Genomic DNA, 16,821 nt, shown 5'->3' with positions numbered 1-16,821 from the left:
AGATTTATCAGTATCGGTGTGTAATATTTTGCAGCTTGTGTTTTACATTGTAATAACGAAGCACCTTTGAAAACAAGAAAACTTTCAGGGTTTCATGGTCATATGCCAGTCTTTATGAAAACAGCTAAACTATTAGTCATCACTTGCTCTCATGTTAAACAATAGTAATGAATTTGAACATAAAACACAATCATGGTTTAACGTTTCCGCATGAGGACGTTAGAACACCAAAAACCTTTTACAAAAACAAAATAAAAATAATTAAAGAAAGAGACAATTAACAGAAACCAAAACTGCTAAAAACTCTGAGTAACTCCACCTCTCATAATTGGGAGATAACAATCGTATCAGACAATTCACAGTCAGCAGCTGGCAGTTATATCAGTCAGTGAAGCACAGCTTAACTAAAACTATTATAATTTTTGACCATATTAAATTAAATTGCATACAAAATGATTATTTATATAATATTTATCTTCCATATAATCACAACTCTTCTGAATTTTATGCACCTTAAAATCTGTTCTGATCAGAAAATTTTGCACATAGTGGTGCTGACAATCTTGGGTGTCTGACAGGTCTACATTGATTCTATACAACAGGGCAAATTTAGACAGAATGTTAACTGTAAGGCTACATCTCAATATTAAACAAACTGATCAGTACAAGTTCATTTACAATCTGTTCTTGTGTTTATATGTAAAGTATTCTGGCTGAAATGAGTGTGAGGGGATTTTTTTAACATGGCTTAATCACAGCTAATTGAGCAGAGGTACAAATCGGAAGCTATAAACATCTTTGTCGATTAAGCTATTTGTTTCGCTCGAATCAACACTTCACAGCTGCTTGAACCCTGTAGGGGAGAAGTAGCTGCCGAGACTCGTGTTTTCTCCATGAGGCTTAAGTTGGCTTCCTATTCGCCAACTTCTTATTCCATTCCACCTTAAATGGAGCAGCAGCTACATGTTACTGCTGCTCCATTTAAGGTGGAAGGGAAAATTAGAATTAGAAGCTGGCTAACTGACACATCTGGGTGATGTCTTTACAAATGAGTTAACATATCTGAGGTACTGGCACAGGTATTTGAAACTTGCATTAATGAGTAATGTTGGCACAGTGTCACTGTTTAATCTATCACTCTTTGCTAATCATTACTGTACTCAACTGAGTAACAAAAGTGTTCCCAAACAGGAGATGAAATCAGGATGATTTTGACTTGTTCTAGCTCAAGCTTGCTCTCTCCACTTGCCATTTCAATCAACTTGGCTAATCAACCATCCAAAGTAGGCTAATCACATCAGTTTTTTCCAAATCCAAGAGCTGTGTAGAGGTGTTAATTTTTTTTTTTTTACATTCATGATTATCACTTAAGAAGGTCATGGATTGTGTTAAATAGAACTACAGAAACTATTCACGCTCTCAAGCATTTTATAGTATGAAATGTAACTGTATTCTATTCACGGCATTAACTGTCTCATGTGTCTTGAAGGGGAAGCACATACTAGCCTTCACCTTCCCAGCTTAGGAGCGTCATGCAATAGGTGGAGACCTAGCTAACAGGTTGGAAAATATGGCATTTTTAAACCCTTTTTAAAGTGCTTCTTCGTTTTGTTTTTTTTGTACATGTTCTCCCAGCAAACTCTGCTAATGGACAACAATCCACTTGCTAAAGCTGGCTGCACAAATAAGTGGGCGAATGTTGAACTCCAGAGTCAGTGTTTGCTGTCATTAATGTAATCAAGTTGGCTACCGTAGGATAAAAAGCTGCTAAATTGAAAAGGCAGTGTGATTGAAATGAATAAACACATTACTGAACACTGGCACGAAATGTTTCGACAAGTTTTGAGTAGGCTTCTTCTGTATGATTCAGTCTGTGCCTTGCGCAGACATACTCAAACTCACCATCAACCCAATTCTGTTTGAATCATGCCCTGTCTGCTCCTGTCTGATTTCTAACCAAAACAATAGACCAGTGGATTAAAGGGAAGAAATAATGGATTTGTTTGAGTAAAAGTCAATCTGTGTAGATGCAAAACAATTTAAAACCTACATTCTTACACTTTTCTATTTTTTTTACTACTGAACAGAAAGGAAGAAATGAAATCCAAAAGATTTACAGACAAAATGCAGACGCTGCACTGCCAGCTAATGAAGCATAGGTCGCTTCTTGCAAGCATTAAAGAGCAACACAGCCACTTTAAAGATTATTTTGATACACTTGATTAATTTCCATTGGTCCATGTTCATTTCTCAGTAATAAAGCATGCTTTAATCCGTTAACTCTGACTCAAGGCGACCCATGCTGAAAGAGCAAATTATAGTCTAGTCTTTTACATGGCCTTGAGAAAAGACTCATGTGAAACAGAAAGACAGCAAATGCCTTGAGCACTAACATCTGATGTGTGAGATGTATACCTGACACAAACACTGTATCAGTTAGGTCAAAGTACAAAGGTTAAATAAATGAAAGACTCAATCTCATAAAAGACTCTTCAGTGATTCAACTGCAGGAAATAGTTCAAGATAAACATGTGCTGATTTTCTTCAAGCATTCACCTTTAACTATATGCAGAAGAGTTAGTTTGATGTGCACGTAGGTTACCTGACATAGAGGGAGCGCTTTTCACTGGTGCGCAGGGAGCCTGATCCAGAGCTCATGCTGCTGTTCATCATCTGCTCCCTCAAGTCGTGGATTTTAGACTCAAAACGGCTGTACTCTGCAAACACAAAATGTAAAGTCGATAACAAAACTGCATTTTCCCAAAGCTCATCATATCACAGACTTAATAAACAAGAGTACAGAATGGAAATAATGTCCAGTGTCTGAAGTCTATGTTGCACAGGGCTTAACGTGAAACACAGCAGCTTTCTGCAGACTGATTAATGACTTCAGGAACAGATGGATATTAATCATGTATCTACATGAGATATGCTCTAATATCTCCTGCCAGGTAATTAATTATGTATATTAATTAAGTAGAACATGCACAATTCAGTTTAATGGGATGAAGACCTCCAAAAAATGTCTGAATGTAATCATTTCTCATTGAGAGAACAAGACAAATTCATTTCTAGAGCAGTACTGAAGCATGACGCATGACTGTACAAGAGGCTCTTGATTAAACATGTAGGCTACACCTCTGCGGCAGTGTGGTCTGGCTGCAGTCACTAGCTTAGCAACCAATCAACACACATGCACAGAAAGGGAGAGAACGAGAGAGCCAGGGAGAAAAACAACAGCACTCAAGTACATGAACCCAAGAGAGAAGAGAAGAACAGAAAGAGAGAAGTCCTATGTGGATAAGAACAAGCGAGGAGACTTATTGTGGGCGTCCTTTTAGTTGATTTTTCTGTACCAAACGAAGAACACATTGTTTCAATAATCTCTCCTCGAGCATTTCACATAAAACAGCACTTAATACAAACCTAAGTAAAACAAAAACACACATGCAAACACTGAAAATGGACTTCAAAGCAAACACACAGGCCAGCTCTACAGTACATGCCCTGCCCAGCACATAGGAGTTAACAACACTCTAGAATGACACGGCAAGGTAAAGTAACCCGACACCACTTAAACGTAACTAGGGAGACACCCTCAAACCATTAGAAAAATGTAGGAAGGAAACAGTCTGACTACATTACACTCAGGTAAACCGAGCAGACAATGAGGTGGCTGTAACGATACACATATCACATCACAGGGAGCAGCTCTGGACTACACCACTGGTCAGATACAACTGTTCTGATCCGCAGGGACTCATTAACAGCAACAGCAGCTCAGCTGTGGATTCTCAATATGACAAATGCGCAAACCATCACATGACAAGTGAAGGCGCAACAAGCAAAACACTGCAGCAAAATGCAAGGTTTGTATTTTAAAATCACCCTTTCAAACAAGAAAAACTTGTTCACATGCTGCTTGTCTTCATTATGATGAGGACTGAGCATTGGCTGTCTCTTTATCTACATGGTTGTATCAAAGATGTGAATGAAATGAGACAACATGCAATGTTCACATAGTTAGGTTAAGATAAGAACCCTTCTCTTGGTCACGCAAGCCAGTACCCCAAGTCATACGCAACTCCACACTTTGCTTATAACTTTCTCAGGACCGAAACAAATACCAACTATTAGTAAGCAGACTGTATAGGCTGCAAAAATAGTAACTAACATTAAGTAACAGTCATTTTTTTAACAAAAAAAAATATATATATTTACAATTTTTATATGAAACAAATTTTATATGAAACAAATACCTAGTACTAGTCAAGCAAGAACACCTAGATACAGGCTAAAACTGTATAAAGCCTACATTAACCATATACATAGAACTGCAAATGTAATCCCAGTAAAAATATTACAGTAAGCATCTGAGCAATCATGCAGTAAAAACTGTCCCTACTCTGTAAAAAGCAACAACGATGAGGGTATGGGAATGTTAACAAGTGTCTGTCATTTTGTTGTTCAACCAAAAGCTTAATTCACGCGATAACAAGCAGTAGTTGGGCGTGTTGATTGTATCAGATGTACTCTGATTGGCTCTTGAAAATGTGCTGTGTGATTCAATGGAAATGGCCTGTTTTGCCTAAGCAGAGTGGGGGAATCTTTGGAGGTACAAATGAAAATGACCGGAAATCGTGTATAACTTATTTATTAAAAGGTACAACTATAAGTTAGGCTTGTCTGTGTAGTTGGCCCACTGAAGCTGCGCTACAGGCACATGTATTCCAAACACGTTCAGACAACTAAAGAAGCAGGGTGGGTCTGCACACTGAAGACACCCACCACAACCCACACAAAACTCGCTCTCACCAAGCAAATCTGATGTTTCAGGCAGGGTTCAAGCTACACACACAAGTCACATTTTAAATTGTGGTTGCCTCAGATATGCACATACATAATAAAAAGCACTTTTATCAGCAAAGGAAGCCAGTTAAAATGCCAGTAACTGGAAAAATGCTGAATATCAGCTCCAATTATCGGTCGACCCCTAATGCTTACTGTGCACATATGACAGGAAAAGAGTGGCTAGCAGCGGCAGCCCATTCAATGAAATTGGCCCACCACCAACGAGCAAATGAATGAATGAAAGGAAGGATGGAAGAATTAAAGGATGTAACCAAGTCCTCAGTATTGGGCTTCAATTAGAAATGTCTGTAAGATGGCCAGGCCCTGGCCCCTCAGCGAACGACTAGGCACTGTGCCCAGACTGACATCTGAGGAATCAACTACTGAACCACCATCGCAACTCTGGTTACCCCAGCTGCTCTTTGAGCCAGCGGCTTTGGCCAGTCCAACAGGAAACTAGGCACGGGACACACTGACTAGTTAGGTCAAAAGGGTGACAAAAGGGTGACAGCAATGAAGTTTAAAGTTGAAAAAAAGAGCGAAAGATAATGATTTGCCAGCATCAGTGAGGCTGGTTATGAATCACCAATTACTAACTTACACTGCACTGCTGTACAGTGACTTTCAAGACTTGAATAGCTGTAAAGGGAACTGACAAACAGCTAAAAAAAATCCTGAGCTAATGTACAGAGTTCAGGTTGTCTTATGCTGGACACCACAATTTCTTGTTTAAAACAGATTGCCCATTAAACACATACACTGAGAAGACTAAATCATCATCCTGGATCTTGTTCTTGTTCTCATTAGTGCTAAAACTTATCCTATAGTCCCACATAATTCAATAAACTATTCTGGCCTAAATTAAGATGTCACTTCTATTTCTGTGCAGACATCCAAGCCCCTGGGAGGGAGGAGCAGACCATTTATATTCCGGGAGCGTTTGAAAGAGATCAGGAATATGAGGGAGAGCATGCTGCAACAGATAACTTACTGCCACATTCCACTCATAGTTTACACAGGAGAAATCAGACTACAGACTCAATCAGACATACTGCTTACCACTGTATTAGATTACAGATCCACTGTGAGCTGTTTAGTGGGTGTTTGATAATGAAAGTGCTGCTATTGATTTCTTGCCTTTTTATTCGTATCAAGTAAATGAGCTATAGTGAGCTGACAGGAGGTGCTCCAAGGAAATAACTCATTAATTGCAGCGAGAGGCCAAGCAGGAGCAACATATGTTAAAAAAAAGACAATTTCACTAATGTTTGTGTCGAATAAGACACCAAATTTGATTAATTGAGCTAGTATTTTAGTCCATTTCCTGATACTACCTGAGTTTCCACGCACCTGTTGTGTATCTGGCTGTGGCCTGCTGCTTTCAGCTTATGCTGAGCTAGTTTGACAGCTAACGCAAAATGTCCAGTCATAAACATAATGTAACAGCTTTAAAACTCTTTGTAATTATTTGTATTATGTTGATATGACTGGTGAGCCAAAACCCACACAAAAATTTCTCAAAAGGACCTTTTCCCAGCACCACCACTCTGAGCCCCTGCACTTCACCTTAAAAAAGCTTAAATTAGCGTTAATAACATCTGGCTAACAAAGTAAGCCAATTCACCGAGTCAAGTTTGGGAAAAGTAAGCTTTGGAAAGTAATTACCGTTTAGTTTACTGTCAAATGAAACTGCCACCGCTTCACAAGTACAAGCTAACCAAGCTAATTCAGTTCCATGAAACAATGCGCGGCTTCACAGAAAAAACACGAGCGCTCAGACCATTCAAAACTCACTCACTCTGATACTGGGGGATCATTTTACTCGGCCAACACCGCGCCGTGAGACACCAAGCGCCTTTATTTTCTCGAACTTAGGCGATAACTTGGCTCACACACAGTCGACTCTGTATGTTTATTGAGCTACTATTTGCCCTCTATGAAAGCAGTAAAGGTTTTCTTACCCGGCTGAACTCCCTTCTGTTCGCCGTGTTTGTCGTAGCCAACTTACTTCAGCCCAATCGGGAAAACACAAAACGGCTGAAAACCGCAGAGTGGACTAGCTACCAACTGTACATGTTGTACTCAAGAAGACAGCTAAGTAGGTTTGTTGTTCTTGACCGAAACAAAGATGAAAATGCAGATAAAGACGAGGCTAAAAGCCGTTTCGCTCTTCCCTGCTATGCTCCTCCCATTAACAGAGCACCTCGGCCGGACAGGCTCGCATTCGTTGCCTCGCTTTAAGGCGCGGGATTTTCCTTTCGGGCTGCTGCTAACTCCGGACGAATTTCAGGACGACTGCAGATAAAAGTCCATTCATCTCCCAAAAGTTGTGCACGGTAAGAGGACACATTCACAGATTCGTATCCACTTTTTTACACACTTCCAGTTCTTCTCTGTCCCTCCACTTTGACTCTGGCAGGATTTTCCGGTGCTCCCTCCCCTTTAGCGCCCCTTTGAATCCCACTTTGATTAAGAAGAGCCGCCAGCAGGCTGCCAGACCCCCAGCCAGCGAGCTGCACACAATCCTTCCACCCGCATGGGGGATCCCTCGAGAATGCAGTATAAGAAAGGCTCCTTAACCTGATCTAAAACCAGCCAATCAGCATTCACCAACAATGTCCTCGTTTGCAAACTAGGCTTCTGTTTTTTATGAACTAGGCGAGGCACTGTAGCCTACCTGCCTTAAAGGGACACACTACAGGAATCTACAGCAATGGCTTGACTACTGCAGCGTTAAAGGCGCATTTCACCATGTTTTCAAAATTTCTGCATAATTCAATTGTTAAGATGTAAATAAAGTCAAATTTATCGACTCGCAGTTCTTCCCAATGGTGGTGATAGGAACTAGGGGGTTGTGAAATCTGTAACTCAAATATAGTCATTTTATTTTGTACCCAAAAACTACATCTTCTAAGACTTTAGATATAATGTTGATAATGGTAATATAGTGTTCACTCTAAAAATGACTTTCTTTGGGGGCTATTTTGCCTTAGAACGGCTTGCATGTACTTCACCATAAATGGATTTCAAGAAAGGCCAAAACCTTCTCAAAGTTATTAGAAAACAAAGTCTCGGGCAGCATATTCATAACCATTCAATGTAATAACTTTCTGCATTTACATCATAATGATTTAATTATGCAGACAGTTAGAAAAATCAGGGGCATTAACTGTACATCCGTCCTGCTAATTTAAAAACACACATAGAAATGTCCCAAAATGGACCAGGCATAAGTGACAAAACCATTCATTCATCTTCTCAGCCACATAGCCTTCTGGGTCGCAGGGGGTAGGATGCTGGAGACTGTCCCAGCAGTCGGGCGGAAGGCAGGAAACACCGTGGACAGGCTGCCAGTCCCTCGCAGGGCAGATACACAGACATACACACTCACACCAGGGGCATGCCCGCCCACATGTCTTTGGACAGTGGGAGGAAACCAGAGCACCCTGAGGAAACACACGCAGACATGGGAAGAACATGCAAACTCCACACAGTGAGAGAATCGAACCCAGGCCCTTCTTGCTGTGAGACGACAGCACTACCCACCAACTGTCAGCACAAAGTATATAGCAAATCTGAGTAGTCAAAGAATTATAGATTGTAGGAGCACAAGCACAGTAAACCGCCTTGACATTTTCACGCCAAATAAGCAAGCGAAACACAGGCATTTAAAGGTTTGGAAACACTTTCACTTTACCAATACAAGACAGAATCATCTCACAAATGGTTTAGTCCTTAATAAATTACAAACATACCAAACCAACTGGCCATCAACACAATATTGCTGTCTGAATTCTTTCAATTAACCATCATCTCATTGTTCATCACTCTGCCTGCTGCAACACACTTCCATTGCTTTGGCTAATATAATGGAAAATGCAATTTAAAAACTCTCTGTACCTTCTGGCCTGTACTGGGCGATGATTGTCACCGTCTGCCCAGCTCTCTTCAGTGCAGCTGCAGCCTGTTCATGAGTGGCATTGCGCAGGTTCACACCATTCACCTGATACAAAAATGATCCGAGAAAACACTTTAGTAAAGGGGTAATTTTGACTACAAGTCTATCAACATTTGTTGAGCTTGATTCAATTGACCTGTAGAATACAAATCTGTACGGCACAGAATACAGTCATATATTTTTCCTACTCTTGGAACACACACATCCGTACAAATCAGATAAGCTTTAGGAAAAAAAATGGACACATGAATGTATGATTAAATGTAGAGGCCATAGTCTACATTTTTCTGACTTTTTCCCTTGAAGTGCACTTATAACATTAGTGTGGTTTCATATTCCAAAAACATTCTTAACTCATTTGCATGGCCATTTTTAACTTCTTTTTATGCTTATAAACATGAATTTATACAACATTGGAAATCATAATGCTGGAGGGAAAACATGATATCATTTGATTAATATTATTTTTCTGCTATAGCACATAGTCATCATCAGAAGATGTCCAGAAGTTTGTGGGAAACCATGTCCAGGGACACGAACTAAAACGTAAAGAAGGTTGATTTTGATTTCAGGTTGACTTTGAAATGAAACAAGATTTTGTTACTATGCCTTTAAGAAGTATATATGTAAATGACTTCTGTTCTTATTGGCTGCCCTGTATTGTGTCTCCTTAAAAAAAAGTCTGAAATGAAACATTAAATTAACTTCAATTCCAACTGAAATCTTCAGAAAACAGAATAAATAAACCCCAGCTACTCCTCTGGATTCTGGATCCTTCGGAATCCTTAGATCTTCCTCTAAAACAACTCTGCTACAGAATGTCTGCAGTAACAACACTTCTTATCACTTCACCTTGAATGAGTGAGCTAAACTGCTGTTTAGTAGGCTGTTTTTGCTGCTTAGTTTCCATATTATGGACTTTACAGACATGAGTGTTAAACCTTTAACATGAGTGTTAAAGCTTAAGTCTTAAGCTGTGATGTGCAATATGGGGCATACTGCTCTCTCAGAAAAAAAGTTATTCTTTTCAGAAAAATGTCAGAGATACTGGGACTGTATTCAAAGAATGGTGGCCAAAAATGACACCACTGGTTGATTTTTCCCTTTAGCCAAATTTGCTGAATATTGACATAAATTGAAACTCAAATATCTCACTAGGGCATTATCAATTAAGGTTTATCACAAATACATTTCAACAGGGTGTTTTACTTATGCCATAAATCAGACCTTTTGACATTTGGGTCTGGAATACCCATATGGATGAAATTTAATAATACCATCAAGTACCACATTTAGTTTTGAGAAGGCATCGCTATCAGCCTTGGAAATGAAGATGTAGTAAAGTTGCCTCATGTGTTTTTTCAATCTGTAGTTTAATGTTACTGGCAGTTACTGACCGATAGTATGCGATCTCCCCTTCTCAGCTCGCCACTCAGGTCAGCCGGCCCACCCGCCAGGATGAAAGAGACGAAAATTCCTTCTCCATCCTCCCCGCCCACAATATTAAAGCCCAGTCCTGTGGAGCCCTTGTGCAGAAGGACCTTCCGTGGCTCCCTGCCAAAAAGAGCAACAACGTCAGGGCACTGATCAGGGCACAGACCAGCCAACAGCGGAGAGTGGGGGCAGGAGAGAGACACTGGTGCAGCAGAAAAAGAGATAGGTGGGTGAACAAGTGCACCTCATACAGCTAGGGGTGTAGGACAGTGTGGGGCAATCGTCTCTATACACATTTGACCATCACAAAGGAAGCAATCAAAGTCCTTCCCCTAGAATTACCGGCATGTCACACTGTAGGAAGTGATCCTCATCCTTGGCAGGGAGCAAAGAGTTTAATATATTAAGTGTGGGTTGCACTAAGTTTTGATATAACCACTGGAAATAAAGCAGGGTTGTGTTTTTATGCAAAATACAGTGTATAATACACAGTGAAAAGAGAGAAGAAAGGAAGATGAATAGCATTGTCACATAAAACAAAGCTATGATTCTAGTCAGGACTTGATGAGACTGGCAAGCCTTCATTTTTTACAAAGCTTAACAGCAAGTCTGTTTCTCCAGCACACACACACACTTTTTTTCTCACACATACACAAACACTCACACACTGAGCTCATTCCTGCCTCATGCTTGACCACTCCACTGCAGTTCGGTTTTAGCTGCTGTGACTCATCTGCAGGCAGAGAGGCATTCCAGACTGCCCAGTGCTGGCATCCTGCAAAGTCTGAGCCGCAGTGATGGACGATCGAAAGCCTTTCCCAAACTCACTGAAGATTAACACGGGGCAATAGCGACAAAGCCAAAGGAAATCAGGCACACATTCACACAGTGCTATCCCACACGTACCTCAAAACTCCTTGCTTTCCACGGTGCATGTTTTCCATTAAAGTACTGTACTTCCATAGTTTAATACTTGGGCTGCAGTTGACATGAGCCATTCCCATTTTGATTCCTGTGGCTGTACTTGCTGCTGCTGATGATAGCACTTTTGCATTAGTGGTATTCTGTGACAGACTGCGTACTTTTCTTTTGAGGATTTAAAGACCACAAACAACCACTTGGCTCACTAAACATGGAAAGTTTTCTCCAAAATGTTTTAGAAACTATATAAAGGACAGTGTAACATGGAAAACATGCTAGTGGTTTACACAACAGTTTGTGCAGAATAGGGGTGTAACAATGCATAGAATTCAAAATTTGATTTGATATGGTATAGTTGTGCCTTAGCCCCACCCTCTCCCTACCCACTGTACTCTGATAAGATGCAATCAGATGTCTACCTTTGATCATTGACTGTGGTCTCCACGAAAGATGATAAGTCAGAGATCCAAGGAAGAAACCAGGGGGCATATCAGCGAAACAGTTTTCAATTTCAATGCACTGTTTCAAGTTTGATTCTTCAATACGTGCTGAAATTGTTACAGAATTAAACCATGCACTACGTTGATATAGTCTGACTACAGTTCCTGGAAACCTCATGTCTGTATAAATTTGTTGCTAGATATTTGATGATACCACATATAAAGACAGTCTGAACATCTAATTATGGAGCTACCATCAACACACAACACTGCTTTCCATTAGAAGACTCACTGGGCTCTTAATAACAGTACTGTATTTCACTTAAATTTGCAATGCATTTACAGCCAGATCTGGCCAAACTGTTCAAATATGAGGTGTCAAACACTAGTTGACGAAAGTTCTTTTACATTTGCCTTTACAGTAAAAAGCAGCAAACAAGTCTGCAAGCTTCTATTCTGTTTCTGAAGAAATCTAGATTGCATGGTGTCCTTTTAAGACATGGTGTATAAAGTAGCCATGGCATTCAGAAGGAAAAGTAACGCACACACAGTTACCTGGTGCCTCTCTGCTCAGTCCTAAAGGAGCTGTTTTTCGCAGCTTGTCTCTCCAGACTAAACCTCATCATCGGCATGGAGGAGGAGATGTTCACGGTGAACATGGTGGCTGCCACCAGCTACTCCACACAGCCTGGGTGGATGGTATCCTGAGACTGCCTATTTCTCTGTCCAGTTTCTCGTGTGGTGCTATGTGTATGTGTATGTGTGTGTGTATGTGTATGTGTGTGTGTGTGTGTGTGTGTGTGTGTGTGGAATCTTTGAGTGTAGGGGTGTGATGGGAAACAGCTCCACTTTGGCTGTCACACACTCGCCTCATCAGGAACTGTGTAAGACTTAACTCTTCCACACCCTCATTCACATTTTCTCCTGATTATTGCACAAACCAGCACATTCTTTCTTCTATCACACATCTCTCTTCGACCTCTCTACATCATCTGACCTATATCATCTTATCACAAAGATAGAGTGGTGATCGAGGTCTTCTTGAGTTAACAGTCTCTGTGTCATTCTTGCTCTCATCTCCCATGTTAGTTCTACACCTTCAAAATCAAACCGGCATATTGGTCCCAATCCCTCACTTTTAAATGGGAATTCTACAATTTTTTCACAATTTCTTCATAATTTAATTGTTAAAATATAAACTAAGTTATTCAGAGTAGTTTAATGTGTAATGCTGAATTAACAGTAGTGGTGAAAGGAACCAGACATCTTACTTAAACAAAGGTGTTTAAGGCCTCTTACAATTACCTCATAGAAAGTTATTGCATGAAATGATTATGAATAGATTGCCTGATGCCATTATTTTATGTTAGCGTTAAGATTACATACATATTATTATATAAACATACATATACATTACTTATATAAACTCAGAAGACGTGAAGATTCATCAGTTGTTTTGGGTTGCAAATAAAATGGTTAACATTATGTTAGTGTAAAGATTACATATATATATTATTACACAAACATACAAATTACATATACGTATGTTTATATATAATATGTATATTTATATTATATATGATGTATAATGTAAACATACATATCATATAAACACCCATATATATATATTACATATATAATCTCAGAAGACGTGTAGATTCATTAGTCATTTTGGGTTGTAAATAAAATGGCTAGGTTACGTTGTAGACATCATGAGTCCTGGTTTCTATCCCCACCACTGTAAAGAAATCTGAGTTGGTATGTTTCTCTACAATGCCCCATTTCACATCAAACCACACAGTTGACTTTATTTATATCTCAGTGATTGAATTATGCAGAAACTTTAAAAAATTGATGGATTTCCCCTTTAAAGAAACTCCTCATAATATTATATGGAGGTTGATTAAACCTTAAAAAGGTTCAGACTCAGAAATATGGTTCTCTATAGAACCGTCCACTGAAAGGTATGGCAGTGCATAATGAACCCTTATTGGCAACTTGTTGGGAGGGTGGAAAGAGTTAGATTAGATTACACTACACTTTGCTATAACCGCCCAAAATAAATCAGCGTTGCGTCTTTTATACAAAATATGGTGTATAATGCATAGTCAGTGGTTACTTTGGGTCTTCATGAGAAAGGCAACATACCACCCTGCCGAAAAGAACCATTAGAAACAATTAGGATTAAAACCTAATGGCTTTGCTTTCTAATGGGTATTGGTTTAATGGTTTCAAACAGAGACCACTAGTTTCCTGTAGAACACCATTAAGAAACTATCAAATGCATTTAGAATTAGCCACTGGTCACCTGTTAAACCATTAGGATCCTTTACATTGTGATATCAACACATTAAAAGCCAACACACATTATAAAACCATCTGGAACCAACAGAAACACTCAGTGATTTCTATGGGTTTTTTTAGCAGGGCAGCCTGTCACCTCAACCTTCTTAGGCAGATTAGCTAACCAGCTTCCATGTGGCCTGTCTGCTAATTTGAGAATGTGTAAACACAGTAAATAGTATGCGGTCCATTCAAGCACTGTAAGCATGGAGGCTCACGCCTGAGCATCTGAGAACTGACTAACACTGTATTGGATTTCGTCATGTGTTTGGCCACATTACGCATGCTTCATATCTCTAACCACATGTGTGAGAAAAAAGCACGATAACAGGGGAGCAGACAACTTGGGCAGTGCCAGTGGGGGCGAAAAAAAGAGAGGAGGAGTAAATTCCAAAGGTTATGAACACAGTTATCAAGCTCCTTTCCCTATCATGAGACCTGCCTCCCTTCCCCCGCTGCCTTCAATACGGTGCGGAGGAATTCTTAATTTTATCTGTCGTGCTTTCCCACTCTATTCCATCCCTCCTTCTGTTGCATTTGCTGTTGTCTGTCTCTTTCTGATAATGTTTGTGGTGAGTGCCCCCCCCCCACCCCTTCAGCTCTTTTGTGGCGCAGACTGAAATTCCCTACCCTCTCTGCTCTGCATGGAGCTGTGAGGTTTTGAGGTTTACCAGGTCACAATGCCCCAGTGCACTCCACGTCTATATCTCTCTATCGTCATCTCTCTCTCTCTCTGTGCTCACAGTAATTGGTTCTGCTTGGGTGATTAATAGTGGACACTGCAGACACGTCTCTTCACAAACACACAGAGGCCCGACTCTCTCTGGGAAACATGTACTCTTTGGCAAGATCATAGTCCTGTGGCTTTCACGGCTGCCATGCGCCACTCTCTTGGTTCCTCTTTCTGAGGCAGCTTTCGAAGTCTCGGGTGAATACTCAGCTCTCTCCCTCAGAGCATGCTACTTCATTCTAATTTGGCTCTGCACCAACAGACGGTTCAAGACATTTCAGGCCTTCCAGAGCAGCTAAGAATAAACTTGGTGTGATAAATGATTAACAGTTTAAATGCTGCAGCCTAGCTAAAGCTGCCAAAAATGACCCCTACGTTTGATCATACCTTTCCGCCGTTTAATGGGGTTTACATAACTTAGTGGCCCAGATATACACAGTTGAAGCGATAGGAATTTATGGGGCTATGAGCTGTAAAGAGCTGACCATTTTTACAGTCACTGTTGACACGTGAAAGTCATCAGCACAAAGTTACTGATCAATCCACCATGTTCTGTTGTGTACTCTGAGCAAACAGAGCTGGTCAGACGCACAGGTTTCTCCCACATACACGCACAAGGCTGATACTGACCCCACCAGGGTGTTTGTACCACCAAGCATTCATGGACAGTGCGGCAGTCAAGTCACTGATACAAAGACAGTGTGGGTCTATATCAATGTTTCTTTATACCCAGGATACTTTGAGATCCACCTACCTTATAGGTCCACTATCAAGGTGTACAATTACAGATTGTAGCCCATCTGGTGTCACGCATACCCTCTACTCATTGGTCAGTGTCTACTGTTGATCAGATATTATTTGGACCATCCTCAACACAGCAATGACACTGACATGGTAATAGCATGCTGATGTGTTTGGCACTGCTATGAGTTTATAGGCACAGTGTTGTTGCTGGGGTTTTTACAGATGTAAATGTCACTGCTGGGATGACATTGGCCCACTACTGAAAAATACCCAGCCAAAAGCAGCTCTTTGGTCAGAAACTGATGAAGGTCTAGACGATGGCTAACATAAATTTCACATGACAACAGTGGGACTCTTAACTGTACACCAGCAAGGTAGACCTACAGGGGAAGCATATGTGAGTATTATGGCAAATTTATACTTCTGCAAAGATGCAGATAAATGTATTTGAGAAGAGGTTAATTGGTTAGAGTAGTTCGCAGCTGATGTCCACACCTCCAAAATCTGAACAACCCGTCAGGCGAATCTACGGTGCTGTGTGTCCAACAAATGCTGATAGGTTCAGCAGGAAAGCATTGAAGGTGAGACGCAAAAAGGAACCAAACAACATAAAATGTATCCTGCGTTCCTCCCATCATCTTGCTTATGACTGAAAAATCTGTTTTTTTATGAGCTTCTTGTTACATATTACATGTATGCATTTGCCAGATGCTCTTACCTAGAGCGACCTACAATTTTAATTATGTTACAGAGGTTGGTGAATGTTGCATTAGGAGTTATGCCCAAGGACTCTTATTTGTGTAGAGTGGTGCGCTTGCCCAGCCAGGGAATCAGTCTCCTGCGTGGAGTGCAGTGGTATTACCCACAATGCTACACCAGCACATTACATCACATCACAGTAAAGATGTATTAAAAGTAGTAGTAGTAAAAATTATGTTAGATTCCATTAAATTTCAGTCAAACTGGCCAGCTTTTTGTTCTTTTACCTAAAGCTTATGCTATGCAGGTTAAATGAACACATAAATCATACTAGGACATTTCCAGCTTTACTTTCTATTGGCCAAAGTGATCATTTAAATAACATTATTTGCTCTTTATTTGGCCAAATTAGCATTTTAAATTCTTAAATGAAAAATGAGTTGCCTATATATTATATAAATTATATAACCTGAATCAAATAAAGTGCTACAACTAGTTACACTGAGTCATGCATAATTGTGCTACAACATGTTGATACAGGTGTAGCATATACAGCGTGAGTACACCTACCTGCCTCATGTTATTTATGTCATAAAACTGCAACAAAGATCAGCCAAAGTAAAATAATAAATTGCCAGTTGCATGAATCCGAAGGTGCACCCTTACATATTGGCATATATCTATAAATATCTATAAATATT

The 16,821-nt window shown here is 40.1% G+C and overlaps 1 protein-coding gene across 6 annotated transcripts in view; it reads right to left on the bottom strand.

Annotated features, from left to right (window-relative positions):
* The window catches only part of dlg3 (discs, large homolog 3 (Drosophila)), a 77,781-nt gene that overhangs the window by 15,335 nt on the left and 45,625 nt on the right, over positions 1–16,821 (bottom strand). For all 6 annotated transcript variants that reach the window (XM_036569066.1, XM_036569060.1, XM_036569061.1 and 3 more), the window contains 3 exons: positions 10,207–10,363; positions 8,752–8,854; positions 2,603–2,717 (listed from right to left, as the gene is read on the bottom strand). In XM_036569066.1, coding sequence (XP_036424959.1) covers positions 2,603–2,717; positions 8,752–8,854; positions 10,207–10,363 — 375 coding nt within the window. The remainder of the gene's footprint in view (positions 1–2,602; positions 2,718–8,751; positions 8,855–10,206; positions 10,364–16,821) is intronic.

This window comes from Colossoma macropomum, unplaced genomic scaffold (genome assembly GCF_904425465.1).
Source record: "Colossoma macropomum unplaced genomic scaffold, Colossoma_macropomum, whole genome shotgun sequence".
NCBI classification, from domain to species: domain Eukaryota; kingdom Metazoa; phylum Chordata; class Actinopteri; order Characiformes; family Serrasalmidae; genus Colossoma; species Colossoma macropomum.
The sequence above is the reverse complement of the archived record's forward strand: the minus strand, read 5'-3'. Positions and strand labels throughout refer to the sequence as shown.